A 20,000-nucleotide genomic window follows, 5' to 3' on the forward strand; every position below is an offset into this window, starting at 1 on the left:
GAGGCTCTGTATTGTTTGTTTGTTTGTGTTTTTATTTATCCAGTTCTACTGTTGAATTGTTCATATTTAAAGAATTGAACGTACATTCCATCGTAGACCGATTTTTGAAAGAGAGAGATATATATATATATATATATATATATATATATATATATATATATATTTATTTATTTATTGCTTCTATCGTGTGGACAGGAAAGCGTGGAGTACATATTTTTGGTGATCTTCACTGTGGAAGCCGTGCTCAAGATCTTTGCATATGGCCTTCTCCTTCATCCCAATGCCTATCTCCGCAATGGCTGGAACCTCCTCGACTTCATTATCGTAGTTGTTGGGTCAGGAGCTTCATATTTAATATTTTGTGAATTTGGGGCTTTTACCCTTACCTGTTTTATTGTTAATTTCTTCTGCGTGTTGTGCATATTGTTCTATCACATTTGAAAAAAATTGAAATACTGAGCATGAATACAAAACTTTTAATATGAAGCTCAATCATGTGCTTCAAATGTAAATTATGAACACTTCCAAATTGAAAGAAAATTGGCTTTATCATTTTATTAAAATGTGATGCTGATGTTCGAGTTTTCACATGTACAGTATATGGGACAAGGACATTTAGGGACATTCTTTTGATGTAAATTATAAGGACATAAGTAGACAATGGACAAAATCAACACAGTTCATGGGATTTTAACCGGAGTCCCAGCATCAAGAGCAATGTGCTTAGATAGGAATGCCAAACAGGCAAACCCCACCTCAAACCCACTCCCTACTCCTTTCTTTAAAATAACAGCTGCATAATTTCCATTAAATTTTTACAAACAGATTTATCACACACATAGGTTAATCTTCCATTGCTAGTGGGATGAACTGACAAATATTTTAGAACAAGGAGTTAGAGATGGGTTTAAATACAAGGGGAAAGCCAAGTTTACCTGTGTTCATGCACAAACGCTTCTGAGAATTCTGCTCTGGAGGTTGGCAAGCATTTCCTGTTTATATGAAAGGACACTTAATTGGACACTATTAGCATAATTTCTTCTCCCACCCGTTCAGTCTGGAAAACTCAGTCATTCAAGGTCTTTTGTTATCAAGATGATGAGGTTTGCTTTATGATAGCTTATACAAAGCTCACCTGACAATTATTTTTGAAGAATATTTCTAACAACTGTCATGGTTTGTTTTTGTGTTCTTTAGATTGTTCAGTGTGGTGCTTGAGCAGATCACGAAGGATGGGCATACTAGTAGTGGTGCGTTGGTGGGTAGTAAAGGTGGCGGTTTTGACGTGAAGGCCCTCCGTGCATTCAGGGTGTTGCGCCCACTTCGCCTCGTCTCCGGCGTGCCAAGTGAGTCTTGCTAAGTACTCCCGTCATACCTTATTTTCCACACCTAGCTTCACAAAGAAATATTGACATTACACGATTCAGTGCACCCAAATTGTTTGTATCTTGGTGACACTTTTTTGATGATACGTGCTGCTTCCGTGCTTGAGATTCAGCAATTAAAAGGTTAAGAGCATGGACAATCCCCATAGGTTGGCATCCATGGGGAAGAGGAAATTCTTCCTTAGGAAATGCCCTGCTGAATGCAGTGAGAAAAGCGGCGCAATTATAGTGACGTCACTCGTACCCAGAGTAGCCCAGAAAGTGACAGCACTTTGCTTAAGCTCAGTGGCTGTGTATGTCTTATCGAACAATCGTGTGTGTGTGTGTGTGTGTGTGTGTGTGTGTGTGTGTGTGTGTGTGTGTGTGTGTGTGTGTGTGTGTGTGTGTGTGGCAGCTGTGGAGTTGTTGAGAAGGGTCAGAGGACTGCCTCAGATCATGTTTTAAAAAAAAAAAAAAGGGAGTGGGAAGGAACAACCTCTGTGATATAAGGCAAGTTCATAGATGGGAGAAGCGAAGGACAAACGAGTTTGAAGTGTACAGTCAGCCTGGATTTTGGAACTTTAACCAGAAGGAGGTTACTGGAAGAACACATGCAGCCTGCAGTTGCTAAAAAGGGTCAGATGACTGATAAAGCATAGAGATAGAGATAGAGATAGAGATCGAGATAGAGATCGAGATAGAGATAGAGATAGAGATATATATAGAGAGATATATATATATATATATATATATATATATATATATATATATATATATAGAGAGAGAGAGAGAGAGAGAGAGAGAGAGAGAGAGAGAGAGAGAGAGAGAGAGAGAGAGAGAGAGAGAGAGAGAGAGAGAGAGAGAGATAGAGATAGAGATAGAGATAGAGATAGAGATAGAGATAGAGATAGAGATAGAGATAGAGATAGAGATAGAGATAGAGATAGAGATAGAGATAGATAGATATAAAAGAAATGGCGGTACAAAAAACCAAGAGCACCGACCTTCCTGCATTGTGAGACCAACAGACCTTGTGCTTTGGCCTCATCACAGGAATTTCCAATAATGTTGAGAGCATTAGATTCAAAAAAGTCCAGGAGAGACATATGAGATGCTGGGATGCTGGCTTATAGCAGAGAGCAGTGCTCCATTGAGCTGCAGACAAAGACCCTGTCGACTGTGAGTAGCTCTGATTTTCCAACGACAGACTTGGATCGACGGAAAAAGCCCAGTCTGCTGCTGGCTTTTGAGGCCAGATTTGCAATTTTATTAGCCCAAGAAATGTCATGGCTAATGGAGAGGCCAAGAAGTTCAAGAGACTGAAGCTCTTCCAGTGGCTGACCATGGAAATAGGTGGGTTCATTTGACAATCCTTCTGGAGCAATAGGGTGAGACAGTGAGGTTTTTACAGGACTGAAGCACATGCTTCCATTTTTAAACCATCATCCACCTATTAATTTGCAATTGGTCACTGGCTTTGACACCAATACAAATATTATTATGGACCCTAGGCATCAAAAAGCTGAAGATATCAAACGAACATGCTGCTTGGCCTAGTCTGCTGAGCAGTGGGATGGGGGTACTGCATGACACAATGTGGAGTCATCTGTAAAAACACAAGAGGGGGTTTTCCAGAGTACCAGAGAGGTCATCTAAAGAGATGGGGAACAAGACAGGGCCCAAAACACTGCATTGGGGATCTCCAGCCTTTACTGAGAGAGGAGAGGGTTGTTTTTTAATATATGTACAATGTTTAGGCTCGGAGAAGAGATAACACAGAGAATGTATAACAAGGGGAGCAGGAGACAAGAAGGGCAGGAGAGGGAAACACAAAACAGTGGGGAATAGAGACATTAGGAGATCTGTAGAAGGGAAAGGGATGGGGTGGGGTACACAGGGTAAACAAGATGGATACTACAGGGACTTTCAGGAAGAAAAGCAGGGAATTTGAAGGGGATGGGTTTGGGTGGATTAATGGGGGTAGAAAAGATCATGGTTTTGGATGGGGGAAGATGAGAGATGGTGGTGAACAGCTGTTTTGAAGACCTGGAGGGAAGAGTAGGATTGAAGAGAGTGTGGGAGTTTGTTCCACAGGCAGGAAAAAGAGGAATGAAAGAATGAAGGTGAGCATTGATTCTTGATTTTGGTAGTTTTATAAGAAAGGGATTAAGGGCAGACCTTGAGCATGTGTAAATATGGGTGGGACAGATAGCAGACAGAGTGGGGGGGGGGGGGCAAGGCTGGAGAGGAGATGGCAGAAGACAGATAGATCACTGACCTGCTTGCGGTGAGAGAGTGAAAGACCCAAAGACTTAGCTTAATTCCGGGAGATACCAATGATCCTAAATGTTTTGGTTTCCACAGCGTGAAGGTGAGAGGTGGGAGCACCAGCCCAGAGGAGAGAGCAGTACTCCATGAGGTTGTGGATGAAAGCTCTGTATGTGGTCAGGATCTCAGGTGTGACAAGGAAGGACTTTGCACAATAGAGGATGCCCAGTCGGTGACTGGCTTTGGAGGTCAGCTTGTAAATGTGGCTTTCCCAAGAAATATCATGGCAGATAGTGAGGCCCAAAAGTTTTGAGAAAGTAGATTGGGGAGGAGGGAGCGGGGGTTCCAGATGGTCCTTTCAGAGAGACATAGTGAGAGTGTGAGATTTGTCAGGATTGAAACACAAGTTTCAAGTGTGGGACCAGCTTGTGATTTTATCCAGAACTTCAGAGAGTGAAGAGGCTGCTGCTTGCCGATGTGAGGGATGGCAGATGGTACGGCAGAGGGTGGAGTCATCAGCAAAGAGATACAGAGGATTTTCCAGAAAGTCGCAGTGATTATTCATGAAAACAAGAAAAAGAACAGGGCCCAGAACACTGCCTTGAAGAACTCCAGCCTGGACAGGAAGAGGGGATGAGATAATTCCATTATGGGCCACATGTTGACTGTGACAGGAGAGGAAGTCTGTGAGCCATGAGTAGAGATTGCCTTGGATACCAAAGGAAAAGAGTTTGGTGAGCAGGGCGGGGTGCCAGACCGTATCGAAAGCAAGCGATATGTCTAGGGATATGGCTCTGATTTCATGTCTGCCATTGAGTATCTCCATCCATTGTTGGGAACGCAAGAGCAGCAAGTCCAGGGTAGAGTGTCCAGGTCTGAATCCAAATTGATGATCGGAAATCAGGCCATTGGAGAAGAAGAATGATTTAATGTCAGAAGCGATGATGGATTCCATGACCTTGCTGATGATCGGGAGATGACTGATTGGTCTGTAATTTCAAGGGTCTGTTTTTGCAACTTTTTTATGCAGAGCGGTAATGTTAGCTGATTTCCAAGCAGATGGCAGATGACCTTGAGCAAATGTGAGGGTGAATAGAACAAAGAGAGGGTGAGCAAGAGCAGCAGAGCAGGTTTTTAGGACATGTGGGCTGATGCCGTCTTGACTCGTTGCAACATCTGAATCAAGGTTTGACAGCAAAATCTCCACCTTGTCAGGAGAAAAGAACACCGTCTAAGAACAGCTGGGTGCGACTGGGTAAGGAGGGTACAGAAAGCGATCGGTTTGGAACACAAGATTTAGAAGCAAACACTAAGTTTTGGCATTCAGTCTTTTCATGTGCAGTGTCAGCTGTGACCATTTGAGCTAAGGGAGTGGATGGATGAGGGATCATACACCAGAAACACACTTAACTAGATGCCACCAGGATTTGAAGGGAGGGAGACGCGTTTGAGAGTTCAGACTTGAGATTGGAAAGATGTTTTCTGGCTCTCATGAGGGTAGACACACACTTGTTCTGAGCTTTGTGGAAGGAACTGAGATTGCCCTAAGTTGGGTTTGCCTTCCATGAGGCAAAGGCAAGTTGTTTCAGAACAATTGCCTCACCACAAGCTTCAGTGCATCATGAGTGGGAGGAAAGGTATGACAACTGAAGATAAGATGCGATAAATCTGTGTCTGAGAGAAAATTTCTTTGAAAGAATTCCCAGTACGAGTTGATGTCAGAGAAATTAGAGATGGAAGACCAGCCTTGAAGTTTGATGGCTGTTTCAAGACCTTGCCAGTCGGCTTGAGTGAAATGCCAGACTCGCCGGCCCTGAGGTGGTTCTCCAATACCAGCCAGAGAGACGTTTACTTTGACAAGCATGTGGTCAGAAGAACTGATTGGAGCAGAGGAAAAACAGCAGATATTTTCAGGTAAATTGGTCAAAATCAGATCCATAAGAGATGGAGTTCCGTTGGATGAGAACCTGGTCGGGAAGTTGACAGATTGTGTCAGTCCCAATTAGTCACAGAAGTCTTTTGCTGAAGAGCCATTGAAGGTGAGGGAGGTACCCCCATCCAGCTAACTGGCATCATGTCAATTGAAGTTGATTTCCATTGATCACAATATATATATATATATATATATATATATATATATATATATATATATATATATATATATATATATATATATATATATATATATATACATTGCTATATTCGGCTCTCTATAAAAGGGCAGAATATTTAACTGCTCAATCACTCTTTACTCTTCTTTTATTCGTCCCCTTCCAATTTCACCATAGTGGACTATAGGTTTGCTCTCCGTCCGTCTGTCCATCCATCCCACCTGTGGTTTTTCAGACTTTTTTTCCCGTACCCCATAACATATTCAACTGAAACTTGTTCCATGGCTTTATTATAAGTTACAGAACAAGGTCGAGTTTCAGGGCGTATTATCAATTTTTCACAGTTATGCTCTTTTGAGATAGAAAATATCACATATTATGCATGTGCCGGTCTTCAGTTGCCCTGACTCCACCCCACTGCTTTACACAGATTGGCTGGACAGATGGCTTGACTCCACCCCAATAACATAATGCGGTGCCACTACATGAGGCAGCACAGATGATCAGGCCTTATGCCTGGGTGTTAGTCCATGGCCCAGTGCAATTGGAATGATCCCAAGTCTATAACCATGCTGTATTATGTATGCACATACGCCGTATGCATGTTTTTGCTTCATGTATGTCCATCGGGTTATTTTTCAAATCTGAAATAAGCAAAGCCGATGAACGAATGAAACACAGTGGGTTATAAAAGGTTCTTCTTCTTCTTCTTTATATTTGTTTTGGTATTGGCTCGAGCATGCGTTAAGGCAAACTAATTTTTATCTCGGTTTGTTTTCCTAGTTGTCTTAGTGGTTTCTAGTGTACAAAAGATATCAGTAAATTAATATTGCTTTTCCATTTATTTTGCCGAATACACCCAAACACGGTGGCTATAGGGTTTCTTCTTCTTCACGAGAAGTGAGGGGACATTCATTGCAAAGAAATTCTCGCTCTTGTTTTCCTTATTTACTTCCTTCGCCTCTCTTTTCTCAGTTGGATTTTTTCATATTTGTTCCCTCTTCCATTCCTATATCTACACAATCCAAGATGACCACTTTCGGATGTACTTTCCTTGCAATGTTTTCTTTCTCTCCTTCCTTCCCTTTAATGTTGCTTTTCCATTGCACGACTATGTTGTCTTAAATATTTCCTTAAATAAACGTCAACATTTTTTGCCTTGCTGTGTTAACCTGTTTAGTTTCCCACATCAGCACTTGCCTCACAATGACATGACCCTAGTACATATCCACATGCACTTTGATGATTCGTCCATTATTTGGCTTTTAGCATGGCTTATCACTCCATCAAATAATTGGACAATGAAATTGCACACAACTACAACTTATCAGTTTGTGAACAAATGACCTTATTAGTCCTAGCCCTGCAAGTACGACATCCATTGTGCGATTTGACGGGGGGAGGATTATAATTTTGTCCATTATATCCCAGCCCTTCACATTAAGATCCTCAAAGCAGGCATATAATTTTTTTTATTCCTTGGAATTGCACTTGAAATTGACATCCTTGGGAGGGGTGGGGGGGGATAAATTTATCCTCCCCCCCCTACCCATCAAAATATTTTGTATTAATGGTGATTGAATAAGTGAAATTTTAATATCTGATATTTAAAAATGATAATGTGCACTGCATCCTTTTTGAGCACAAAATTATTTCAAAGAAATTTATTATAACCATACACAAACAGTATAAGATCAGTAGGACATTGTGGAAAACATTATTTTTAAAATGTAATGGAGTTTGGTTTCAGGGGATCCGGATCATGTTATTCGGGTGGAAAAAGTGAATAAGATGGGATTCCAATTATCCATTATTATCATCTCACAAAACTGTACGTGATAAAGCATCGTAAATTAACCAATGAAAATTGACCACATAATCCTGATAACATCCCTGTATTTCAATTTGACATTAATATATATATATATATATATATATATATATATATATATATATATATATATATATATATATATACAGTATATATTGTTGTGGATTCTCGCCACTCCGGCGTGCGGGCGACCGCTTTTAGCTAATTGCGGCCGCGCGCCCACCGACCGTGGCAATCCAGTCGCAGCTTTCGGATCAACGCCGAAATCCAGCTACGGGTGTGTTTTTAACCACACCACAACCTTGTCAATGCTCTGCCCGCACGCTACAGGGTCGATTGCCGAATTGTCTATTTATCGAATTATTCGTGCGGACAGACTACTGAGAGGTTGTACCTCATGTGCTCTGCTCGTCCGTAACCCGCGCCGCGGAATCCCCGATGACGTCACTCGCACCCCGAACCTGCACGATTTCTCGTGCAAACCGGGGTACGTATAACGCATCGGGGAAGCCGCTTCACACGCTCTGCGAACAGAACGTGCGGCATAGGCCACATGAGCTTTACAAACACGCTCGCTTGGAGAACCCATCCGATCCAAATTCGCTATTCCAGCCGAGCTTCTGTCTGTCTGCGGGATCGGCTTGCATCCTCCGCGGGCGTTTCCGGACCGGATTTCACTCGCGCAGGCACGCACATGGCGGCCTCGTGTGAAGCACAGCACGGACCCCGCGCGCGCTGCTGTGTGAATCCGGCACGGTCCTCGAAACAGCTACGGCCGCTACACGGCCCTTGTCCCTTGTCTGGTGCCGTCTTCGTCGCCATTCAACGCACGCACTTCCGCGTGCCATGACGCTTACACACCTCGCCATGAGACTCTCACTCGGACATGCGGTTGCGTATTCTCGCATACCAACCGTCATCTCCCTTTCATACCGCGACCTCACACACGCGGTTCCTCTCACATACGCCCTTTCACTCATGCAATGCGCGCTTTTCAACATGCATTTCGCCTCACTCATAATCACATACACCGGAACAATCACACTGGGGATTCGCGCTACCACAAGCGCTCCGGGGCCTCCATACCCCACAAGCTCCGCGTGTACCCATTCACAGCACTCGCCGCCCCGAACTCATAAAGCTCGACCGGACCCACCTGGTCGTGATCCGCTTCAAGGGGGCATATTCCCTCCCCTCGTTCCTGAAGAAGGCTATCCTGCTGCTCGCACCGGGTCACGGGACATTCCCCAAGCTCCACCTCATTGTCCCTCGCTAACTCCATGTGTGTGTTTGTTTTTAGTTTCTTTTAATTCCTGCATCTCCGTCGTCGTCACCTCTACTTCCTTTAATTTCTCCGTCACTTCTTTTATTATTTCCGTTTCTTCCTGGCTCCATTTTCCTTCCCATTTGAGTCGTTCTTCCTCTCTGAGCCCCCTTAGTTGTTCGTTATCTTTCCGGAGCTTTTCCATCTCTGTGGACTCCAACTTTGCTCTCTCCTTGAGTTGGTTAATTTCAAATTCATATCGTTCTTGTTTTCTCTCCCACTGTTTCTCATGTTTTTCCTTCTCCAATCTCATAGTTTCCTTCAATTGGCCGATCTCCTTTTCCTGTTTCATTCGTTGTTCCTTCACTATCTCCGCATACTTCAACCTTGCTTTCTTTTTCGGTTGTTCTTGTCTTTCTTTTTTAATTTCTTTCACCCCCTGTCCGACTGTCATTATTTCGCCTGTCACGTCCTTCTTGCCCACCTCAATCGTGGACCACAGACCTTCTACACTCCCTTTCAATTTATTCACCTCCTCTCGTATCGTGTCGATCTCCTTCGTCATTTTGCCTTTTGCTTCCTCCAAGTCCTTCTTAAATGCCTCTTGCGCTGCCTGGAGATTCAGCCTCATGCTCTGCGTTTCGCCCCACAGTGTTCGCATATCGCTCCTGAATGCCTGCATATTCGCATCCATTTTGCCCCTCATCGCATACAAATTGCCGTTTGTGGCTTGAACCGGTGGGCGGGAGCGCTTCCCCCGTGCCGTGAGGCTCGTTGCGCTATTAATAGCAACCTGCTCACTCCTCGTGCCACGCTGAGGTGCGGCCGCGCCACCATTTTGCGTCTCCGTTTTTGGTTGCCGGTAAAGTTCCTGCACAGGCCGCTCCCCCTGACGACGATTCGTTGTGGGGTTGTAATAAAACGAACCGTCCCGGGCCATGGATTTTACATTAAAACATATTCCTCCCTGCCCCTGCTTGCCTTGAGCTGCCATTTTGCGTATCGGTAATAAAAAATTTCCACGCTCGGAATTTGATGGAACCGGAGGGTCGCCTCGCACACCCTTGATCCGGTTCCGTTAATTTAGTTTGGAGAAGGATGAATTTTTTTATCCCACGTCCTGACAACAGTGTTGTGGATTCTCGCCACTCCGGCGTGCGGGCGACCACTTTTAGCTAATTGCGGCTGTGCGCCCACCGACCATGGCAATCCAGTCGCAGCTTTCGGACCAACGCCGAAATCCAGCTACGGGTGTGTTTTTAACCACACCACAACCTTGTCAATGCTCTGCCCGCGCGCTACAGGGTCGATCGCCGAATTGTCGATTTACCTAATTATTCGTGCGGACAGACTACCGAGAGGTTGTACCTCAACGGGACTTGCTCGGAAACGAGCCGCTTAAGCAGCTCGCTTCGTTTGCGATTGCCGAGCGGTGTATTATCGCCAAGCCCCATCGGACTTGATTATCTTATCAGCTATTAAAAACCAGCTATTATTCCGAACGCAATTACGGCAGCTCAATGGAGGAAGTGACGCAACGAGCAGGTGAATATTCAAATAATGACATTTATTTATACATGCACATATGCAAGCAATGGGGGAAAGGGACAAGACACGAGCAAGAAAACCTACAGCCGTTCTATTACGTTATGTACAGGCACTTAACAGTTCTACTTATAGGACAAGGTGCCACAGACCTCCATGCAAAAAACCCCAGAAAAGAACAGGGAGAACTGGGCCCATAGGCCTTTAATGTTTCTCGGAGCCAGGATGACCGCAAGGCTCTGAGAAGCCGTGCAGGTTACCTGCCACTCTCGTGGTGACTCGCTGGGCGACCCTCGATGTCTCCGCCTGCACTCGACTGGACTCCACCAGCTCCCGACTCCACTCTCGACTCCAACGGTGCCTCCTACAACGCCTCCAACGGAGCCTTCAACGTCCACGGAGACCAAGGAGAGAGACTCTCTCACCCACTCGCCAACCGCCAGCTGCCAACTCCCTCCTCAACTGCTGGCGACTCCTCTCCTCAACTGCTGGCGACTCCTCTCCTCAACTGCGGGCGACTCCTCTCCTCAACTGCTGGCGACTCCACTGCTTTCTCGGCGTTTCAACGCGGCCTTTTATCGCCCCGGGGCGTTTATCCCTCCCTTCCCGGCGCGCAGGGGAAAAATCCTAGGAGTGTTGTTTTTATTCGGTGAATACTTTTAACCGTCACTTTTGTTTACCCAAGAGTGATGGAGTTGTTGTTGTTCTTGTTGTTTGTTGAACTGCCGTTGTTTGTGGAGATGTTGGAGGTTGTGGAGAAGGTGGTGAGGATATGTTCGTTGTGGCGAAGGTGGTGAGGAGATGTTGGCGGTTGTGGCGAAGGAGGTGAGGTGAGGAGAGCCCGTTGTCCCGTTCTCCGACACCAGTGTCGCGAGGAGGGGGATGGGTTTGTATCTCACGACCTGACACCAGTGTTGCTGATTCGCGCCCGCCGGCGTGCGAACGGCCACGTAACTCGAATCGCGGCACATCGCCCACCGGACGAACAATCCCGTCGTGACCCTCTCGGACTAACGCCGGGAACTAGTCACGGGTGGGCCTTTCGGCCTCACCACGATCGTGCCAATCGCCCCCCCGCGTGGGATAGGGTTGTTCGCCAAATTCGACCTACCTAAGTACCCACAGGGAGGGTAGACCGGGCGATCGCACATCGCCGCAGGTCTACTTCGGACACGGGCCACTTTAAGCGACCCGTTCCGTACTATCGGGATAACTGAGCGGTGTTATCGTCAACCTCGACTGTTCCGATTAATTATCGGGCGTATTTAGCCCACTATCAACCCTTTACGTGAAGGAAGATGGAGATTCAATTAAAGAAAAGACGAAGCGAAACGGGAAAAACAGTTCAACATGAGGCACATTTATTCCGCCGCACACGGAAAGCACACATATACAATTACAACAATTATGCACCAAAAGCAATTGCAACAAAAGAAACACAACAATGCAGAGATACTACCGACTACGCGAGCACACGGCAACACTTACACAGTTTTACTTTACTGACGGCGCCGACAACACATATACTCAAAAGCAAAAGAAAAGGGCCACCCTCAAAGACAAGGGGGCAGACGGGCCTGTGGTCGCGAGACCGGGTCGAGCCTACCCGTCTTGTGATGAGCCGCAAATGTCACGGCGGTGCCCCGACTCCGTGCTCCTCCGCGGGTTTCGTTGGCACTGCTTGGAATGGGGTGGGAACGGGGCCCCCTTTCCGCACTATCTCAGCGCGGGGGGGGGGGGGAAGGGAGGAGGTTGTTGATGCTCTGGGGAAAGAGGATAGCTGGCTTGCTTGGGTCCTGCGACGAGCGACTCCACTGCGACCTCGACCGTGCTCCCGGCTTCACCTCTCTGCAGCTCCCTGACAGACTCCGACTCCGACAGACTGACTCTCCTCCAGACCCGTCTTGACTGCTGCTGCCACACTCCGCCGCCGCCACACCTCTCCAACTTGCCCGAGCCCAAAACTAAACTGACTTCGCCCCGCGCTCGGCGCTTTATAGTACGGCAGGAGAACCCATATGCAAATTTCCGGATCAGGATGAGCTCGGGGGCGGAGCCACGCTCGCCCATTGGACGGAGGAAAAGTGGGCGTGAACCTCCCCTGATCCTCGAATTTGCATATATCGATTCCACTCCGACGCGCCTGGAGGCGGGGCCAAATCGCCCCGCGCTTGCTGATAGGACGGAACAGAAGTGGGCGTGTATCATTCCTGATCCGACTTCCCCTCGGAAAGGCCGCTCTTTGTACCCGCGGCTCAGCGCGCGACCTGTACGAGGCCAGGACAGCCTGACGCTCGGTGCCCACAAGCGGTGCGGGAATGGCCCCAGAAGGAGAGGCGAAGGTGGTGGAGTGTCTAAAGTGGCGGTCCCTGGCCACGGTGACGCTTGGAATGGTGGTGATGCGATGTTTGCAAGAGCGAGTTGTGAAGGTAAAGGTCGTGGCTGTTGGCGTTGTTGTTGTTGTGAAACGGCGTTGCGGTTGGTGGTTGTTGTGTGATGGCGGTTGAGACATGGTTGGCTCAAAATAAAGATAGAACAGAAAAACGGCTATCTTAAAGGGTCGCAGCCCGAATGAATCACATTTATTCCCTCTAAACAACGGGTTTGGGGCTAACTACACATATACTTACAGAGATATCTCACCTACGGGACCTGAATGGTGGTTTGCGAATTTCCTCAACCACAACAGTATGTATATATATATATATATATATATATATATATATATATATATATATATATATATATATATATATATATATATATATATATATACACATCTGTATATGTATATATATATATATATATATATACACATCTGTATATGTATATATATATATATATATATATATATATATATATATATATATATATATATATATACATCTGTATATGTATATATATATATATATATGTATATATATATATATATATATATATATATATATATATATATATATATACATATTGTTGCGGATTCGCGCCCGCCGGCGTGCTGACGACCACGTAACTCGAATCGCGGCACGTCGCACACCGGACGGACAATCCAGTTGTGACCCTCTCGGACTAACGCCGGGAACCAGTCACGGGTGGACCTTTCGGTCTCACCGCGATCGAGCCAATCAGCCCCCGCGTGGGATAGGGTTGCTCGCCAAATTCGACCTACCTAAGTACCCACACGGAGGGTAGACCGGGCGATCGCACCTCGCCGCAGGTCGACTTCGGACACGGGCCACTTAAGCCACCCGTTCCGTACTATCGGGATAACCGAGCGGTGTTATCGTCGGCCTCGACGGTTCGATTAATTATCGGGCGTATTCAGCCCACTACCAACCCTTTACGTGAAGCAAGATGAGGATTCAATTAAAGAAATGACGAAGCGAAGCGGGAAACAGTTCAACACAAAACACATTTATTCGCGATGAACGGAAAGCACACATATTCAATTCCACCAAAAGCACATAGAAAAGGAAGAGAAACACAATGCAATTCCACCAAAAGCACATAGAAGGAAAAGAAACACAATGCAGAGCTAATACCGACTACGCGAGCACACGGCAACACTTATACAATTTTACTTCACAGACGGCGCCGACAACACATACCCAAAACCAAGAAAAAGAACACCCTCAAGGATGAGGCGGGCCTGAGGCCGAGACCGGGTCGGGCCTACCCGTCTGGTGATGAGACGCGGAGCGGCGATGGTGCCTCAACTCCGCGGGCCTCGCGGACAGTGTCTGGTAGGGGGTGGGAAAGGGGCCCCCTTGGTCGCACTATCTCAGCGCGGGGGGAAACAGGAGGGGGTTGCTGATGCTCGGGGGAAAGGAGGATTTCTACTCTGCCTCGAGTCCCGCGACGAGCATCTCCACCTCGGCCAGGTCGCGCCGTCGGCCTCCCTGGTGTGCAGCTCCCGGCACGACGCGAGCACCCCCTCGTCTGCCCTCGCCGCCTCTCCACAGCTCCGTCCCCTTCGCTCCGACTCCAACGCACACGACGACGACGACGACCAACTCCTTCTTGCTTCTTCTTCCCAACTCCACCGACTGCGAAGTCTTAACTCTTCTCTACTGACGAACGCGGTCGCTTATATAAGCCCCGTGGCTTCGCTCTCTCATCTTTGACCCCCTGCCTTCGACCTTTCACCTCGCTCCCCATTGGCCCGAGAAAAAGTGGGCGTGAATGCATTTTGATCCATAAATTTGCATATAGCGATCGCCCTCCAACGCCCTGGAGGCGGGGCCAAATCGCCCCTCGCTCACCGATTGGACGGAACAAAAGTGGGCGTGTGTCGTTTTTGATCCGTTTTTGAAGCTGAAAATCCGTGGTTTTGTACACGCTGTTCGGCGCGCGCCCTGCACGAGTCCAACACCGGTACCCACAAGCGGCGCAAGAACGGTGGCGATGCGACGGTTGCGAGGTGTGACGGGAAGCGGCGCCGCGGTGGGTGGTTGATGTTGTGGTTGGTGGTGGTAACAATGGCGGTTGGTCCAAAATAAAGATAGCAAAAGAAAAACGGCTATCCTGAAGAGTCGCAGCCCGCATGAATGACATTTATTCCCTCTAGACAACGGGTTTGGGCCTAACTACACATATACTTACCGAGATATCTCACCTAAGGGACCTGAATGGTGGTTTGTGAATTTCGTCAACCACAACACTTCCCCCTCCCCTTTTTACAGACTCGTCCCGAGTCGTCAAATTTTCGTGTGCCATCATGTGTAGTTTTCCCCTAGTACATTTTACCTACGGATCCCTGAGTGCGACATTCATGGTATTCGTGTCCCCAAAATAAATAACCTAAGGGCTGAGTAACTACCAAAACAAACTCACTCACACGGACGACTTAAATAAAATTGCCGGCGCTGAGACAAACATGCCGGGGGCGCACTCATATGTACAGTACATCTTAACCTTAACTTACAAATTTTACACTAAACCATGGCCCAGGGTCACTGAACTCTGCAAAAAGAAAGCAGTTAGCAGGGAGCCAGGCTGCTCACATGCAGTCTCTGGCTCAAACAATGCAGGTGACAGGGACCGTGGCCGGCTGCTCACACGCAGTCCAAGGCCTTCCCTTTTGAACTGAAGGCAGTGAACCACAACGGTGCATGGGCTGCACAAATGCAGTCTCCGTGCCAGCTCAAGTGGTACACGCAATGAACACAACGAATGGATGGATGAATGGTTTGAACTGAACGCAGTGAACCACAACGGTGCATGGGCTACACAACGCAGTCTCCGTGCCAGCTCAAGTGGCACACGCAATGAACACAACGAATGGTTGTATGAACACAAAAACGGTGCACGGGCCGCCACTGCAGGCCCGTGTTGTAGCTGCCAACAGGGCAGTTCTTGCAGCTTGCAAACTGTTGCCTTGATCCTGGCGCACATGGCAATGAACGGGGGGGGGGGGGGGGGCAAAGCAAAAATTGAACGGGGCTGGTGAACAGGGGCAGTGGGCATGGCTTGGCAAAGGCAGCAGGCAAACACAGCCCGCAGAAGAAGGCCGCTGCAGGCAAACATCACAGCCGGCAGACGAACTGGCCGGCACAGGCCTTGAAGAAAAACACGGCCAGCCGATGGCACAGGCCTTGCAGAAAAACAGCTGCAGACGATCCAACCGGCACAGGCCTTGCAGCAAAACAACAGCTGCCGATGAAGTGGGCCGGCCTTTGCCTTGCAGCAACGCAGCCAGCAGATAAAGCTGGCCAGCCTTTGCCGTTCAGTGGAGGTTGGTGGAGGGAGTGCGGTGCTGCTGGCCACTCAGAAGGCGGGCTCGGACCTACCTACCTGTCTCCCTCCCACCTATCGCCTTTGCCTGTCACTGTACATACCCACTCCCTTAATTTGTCAAACCCCAATTTAGCCCCAACTTATTTTTTTTATTTTACTTTTTTACTTCCCCACTATTAATCGTCCCCTAACCCCCTTTATCGTCTTTGTTCGGCTAACCTATCCTGTCACCTCGCCTACTCCCAACCCCTACATTCCCTTCCCGGAGGGGAGTAAGGGAGAGCTAACGTCCTGTGTCGAGGCCCAACTCAAGCCTCAGAATGGCCTCCCCAGAGTTCGGCGATCTATAACCAAAGTGGGTCCAGCGGCCCACAACGAGAGCGAGGGGATGGATGGTGCGGAGGGGTACACTTCCTAATCTACCCTATCCATTTAACTGTTAAACTACCCTGGGGCTTTCAACAAGCGCCTCTCGCTTAAACTATTGGTTCTAACAACCCAGATTCCCGTCGCCTGTGTTGGTGTCCTCACAATTTCGGGCCTCGCCCCCCAATTTTCTCTCCGTGCCCTCACACGGTCTCATGGCTGGGACACGTGGCTCCCTTTGGCAGGCACGACCCTCCGCCGATTCTCCGACGATGGCACCCCCGGGCACTACACTGCCTCCGAGCCTACCAGCTCCCTTACACCGGGGAGTGCCCCCCACGGCACCTCCCCTGAAACGCACACGTGGCAGGCTGGCTTCCCAGGCCCCTTTCCGAGGGTCACCCGTGCCCACAACCTGCCCACGCGGCTAATGGCGCCCCGGGCCCCCGCACCAAGCAGGCGCACCCGTGCCCACTACGCTATCCCGGCCCCCCATGGGCCCTTGGCCTACCACGGCCGACTAGCCTGGTGCCCGGGGTACCCACTCAGCGATACTCACCTTTCGCAGCCACGCTCCCAGCCCGTCAACAGGGCTCCTGCACCCCTCCAAACGGGTTTCGAGCCTGCACTCCCACCAACAACAAAACAACCTCCATTTTGTAAATTTGACTAACCCCCTAACTCACTCTATACTGACCCCGGGGGTCCCTTGGGCGGGAGTCACTCCTCCCCCCAATCACTCATCGCACCATGCATTCCCCATTCGCTCCACTCACACAGACCCGCTGGCCTCACTCACTCACCAAGCACATGCTTCCACTTCACTCACCAACTCTTCAACACACTCACCACTGAACTCTGCCATCCTTCTAACTACCTCCCCTAACTAACTCGTGCTCCCACGTCGTCCCTTAAACTAGTAGCACATTCCTTTTAACACTACGTAGCTAATCTACGTCCCCGCTACACACTCACTGTCTGTCACTGTCTTCTAAATCTATTCCCATTTTCCCGTCCTAAATCTGGCTACAATCCCTCTAACTAATCCATTCCACGGACTCCATGAGGACTTACCCCTGCCCCATGAAGTCGGTCTAACTAAGCTAACCCTTCCCCCTAACTAGTTTCCATCCTGTGCCCCTGGTCAAGGGGGTCTTCCACCCCTTGCCCAGTAATCCTGTGCACCCGAAAGTGAGGCTTACTGTTTTTTTTTTTTTGTTTTTTTTTCATGCGCATCACCAGCGCGGCAACTCACAGCTCGCGCACTTTACACCTGCCCGTGACGTCATGCAGCTGCACGTGTACCTCGTCCCTCCTTGGACGGTACCATCCGGCAGGGATACCCCTCCTGCCGGATTCCAACCCCACGTGCAGCCATGGCGTCACCGTGCGCATAAAAAAAAAACACAAGCCCCACGTCTCGAGGGGTTCCCCACGCGAACACATGTGCTTTGCCCGTTGGAGCTTAACACACACGATCGCGTGGAGAACCCGTCCGGTCCAAATCCATAATCCTGCCTACACTTTGTCCGTCCGCGGGATCGGCAAATCTACCGCTGGCGTTTCCGGACCGGGACTTCACTCGCAAGCGAGCACGTGGGGGCCTCGTGCGTTGCACAGCACGGACCTCGTGCTTACTGCTGGGTGAACCCGGCACGGTCCCCGAAACAACTACAGCCGCTACCCGGCTTTCTTTCCTCACATGTCGCCGTCGTCGCCATTCGACACACGCACTCCCGCGTGTTACGACGCTAACACACCTCACCATTACATTCACACCGGGAGACGCGGCTGCGTGCTCCCGCATGCCAACCTACATCTCCCTCACATACCGCTCTCTCACACACACGGTCTCCCTTGCATAAACCATACCACTCACACGTGGTGCTCCATTCACTCGCGGCCTTCCACTCACTCGTGCCTCACTACTCACACAAACCATACTACTCACACACGCGGGGGCACTCATCCGCGGTGCCTCATCCACACACCGTCCCTCACTCACACACGCGGGGGCACTCACCCGCGGTGCCTCATCCACACTGGCCGTTTCATCCACACACACGGCCTCTTCCACACACGGTGCCTCATCCACACACGGCGTGCTGGGAAGCACGTACTCCGGCACCATCGCCACCACACCACTCACACACGGGGTCGCTTCCACACACGGGGACGCACTCACACCTTGCACCACACACACAGGGACAACCACACTGGGGATTCGTGTCCCCACAAGAGTCTCCGGGGCCTCTATACCCCCCAAGCTTTCCGTGCACCTGTCCACAGCACTCCTCCCCTCGACCTCGCAAAGCACGACCGAACTCACCTGGTCGTGACTCGCCTCAAGGGGGCATACTCCCTCCCCTCGTTCCTGGAGGAGGCTATCCAGCTGCTCGCACCGGGCCTCCACCCAGTCCACCAGCTCACCCCCATTGTCCTCCACTACCTCCGTGTGTGTGTGTGCGTCACTTACCCCGTCTTCATCGTGCAGTCTTCCCTCTATCGTTCCCATCTCCCGTGTCTCTGCCAACTCGGTCACCTCTTCACCCTTTACCTCCCTTGTCTCCACTATTATTTCCGTCTCCCGAATTATTTTTTCACCCGCCTCCACCGCGGGCCCGACAGCCGTTGCACGCCCTTTCAGCTCGTTCGCTCCCACACGTGGCGTCGCCATTTTGAGCTTCCTGCTCACGGCCTTCATGCCCGCCTGCAGGCATCGGCCCATGTTCTGTGTCTCACCCCGCAGCTTTTTCGTTTCCTCCTTCATGTTTGCTTCCATTCCGTTTATTTGCTTGTTCATTTGCTGTGTATTCGCATCCATCGTCGTTTTCACTTCGTCCATTTGCTTGTTCATTCCTTTCATTTCGTTTTTCATTTCATTTGTATTTGTATCCATCTTTTCGTTTATTTGTTTGTTCATGCCTTTCATTTCGTTTTTCATTTCATTTGTCATTGCCGCCAGCATGGCGCATAGCTGGGCCATGTCGGGTGCGCTTGGGTGAGCCGTTTCGGCAAGGGTCGGGGGGTTTTGGTGGAGAGGGGGAGGGGAGGTGTCATACACCGCGGCCGCTGCCGCACCCATTTCGGGCTCTGGGCTCAGTTGGGCGAGTTCGTTTTCCTGTACAACCAACATTTCCTGCACGGGGATTTCATCCTGAGCCATGGATTCTACACATTCTACATCCATTTCTAATACCCCCGGCTCCCGCTCGCCTTGAGACGCCATCTTGCTTCTCTTAAAGGGTTAATTTAGCTCGCTCGTAATTTGGAGGGAATCGGGGGTCGCTCCTCTCACCCCTGGACCGATTCCCGTGAATTTAACTGGAGACAGGAGAGCCCGTTTTCCCATTCTCCGATACCAGTGCCGCGAGGAGGGCGATGGGTTTGTATCCCACTCCTGACACCAGTGTTGCGGATTCCGCGCCCGCCGGCGTGCGAACGGCCACGTAACTCGAAACGCGGCACGTCGCCCACCGGACGGACAATCCAGTCGTGACCCTCTCGGACTAACGCCG

At 49.1% G+C, this 20,000-nt stretch overlaps 1 protein-coding gene across 6 annotated transcripts in view; it reads left to right on the plus strand.

Annotated features, from left to right (window-relative positions):
- Window positions 1–20,000, plus strand: part of LOC147027773 (voltage-dependent L-type calcium channel subunit alpha-1D-like) — a 518,308-nt gene that overhangs the window by 173,977 nt on the left and 324,331 nt on the right. For all 6 annotated transcript variants that reach the window (XM_085877381.1, XM_085877383.1, XM_085877382.1 and 3 more), the window contains exons 4-5: window positions 196–335; window positions 1,198–1,346. In XM_085877381.1, the coding sequence (XP_085733507.1) occupies window positions 196–335; window positions 1,198–1,346 (289 nt within the window). The remainder of the gene's footprint in view (window positions 1–195; window positions 336–1,197; window positions 1,347–20,000) is intronic.

Source organism: Eptatretus burgeri, chromosome 4 (assembly GCF_056783735.1).
Source record: "Eptatretus burgeri isolate ZD-2024b chromosome 4, Ebu_testis_v1, whole genome shotgun sequence".
NCBI classification, from domain to species: Eukaryota; Metazoa; Chordata; class Myxini; order Myxiniformes; family Myxinidae; genus Eptatretus; species Eptatretus burgeri.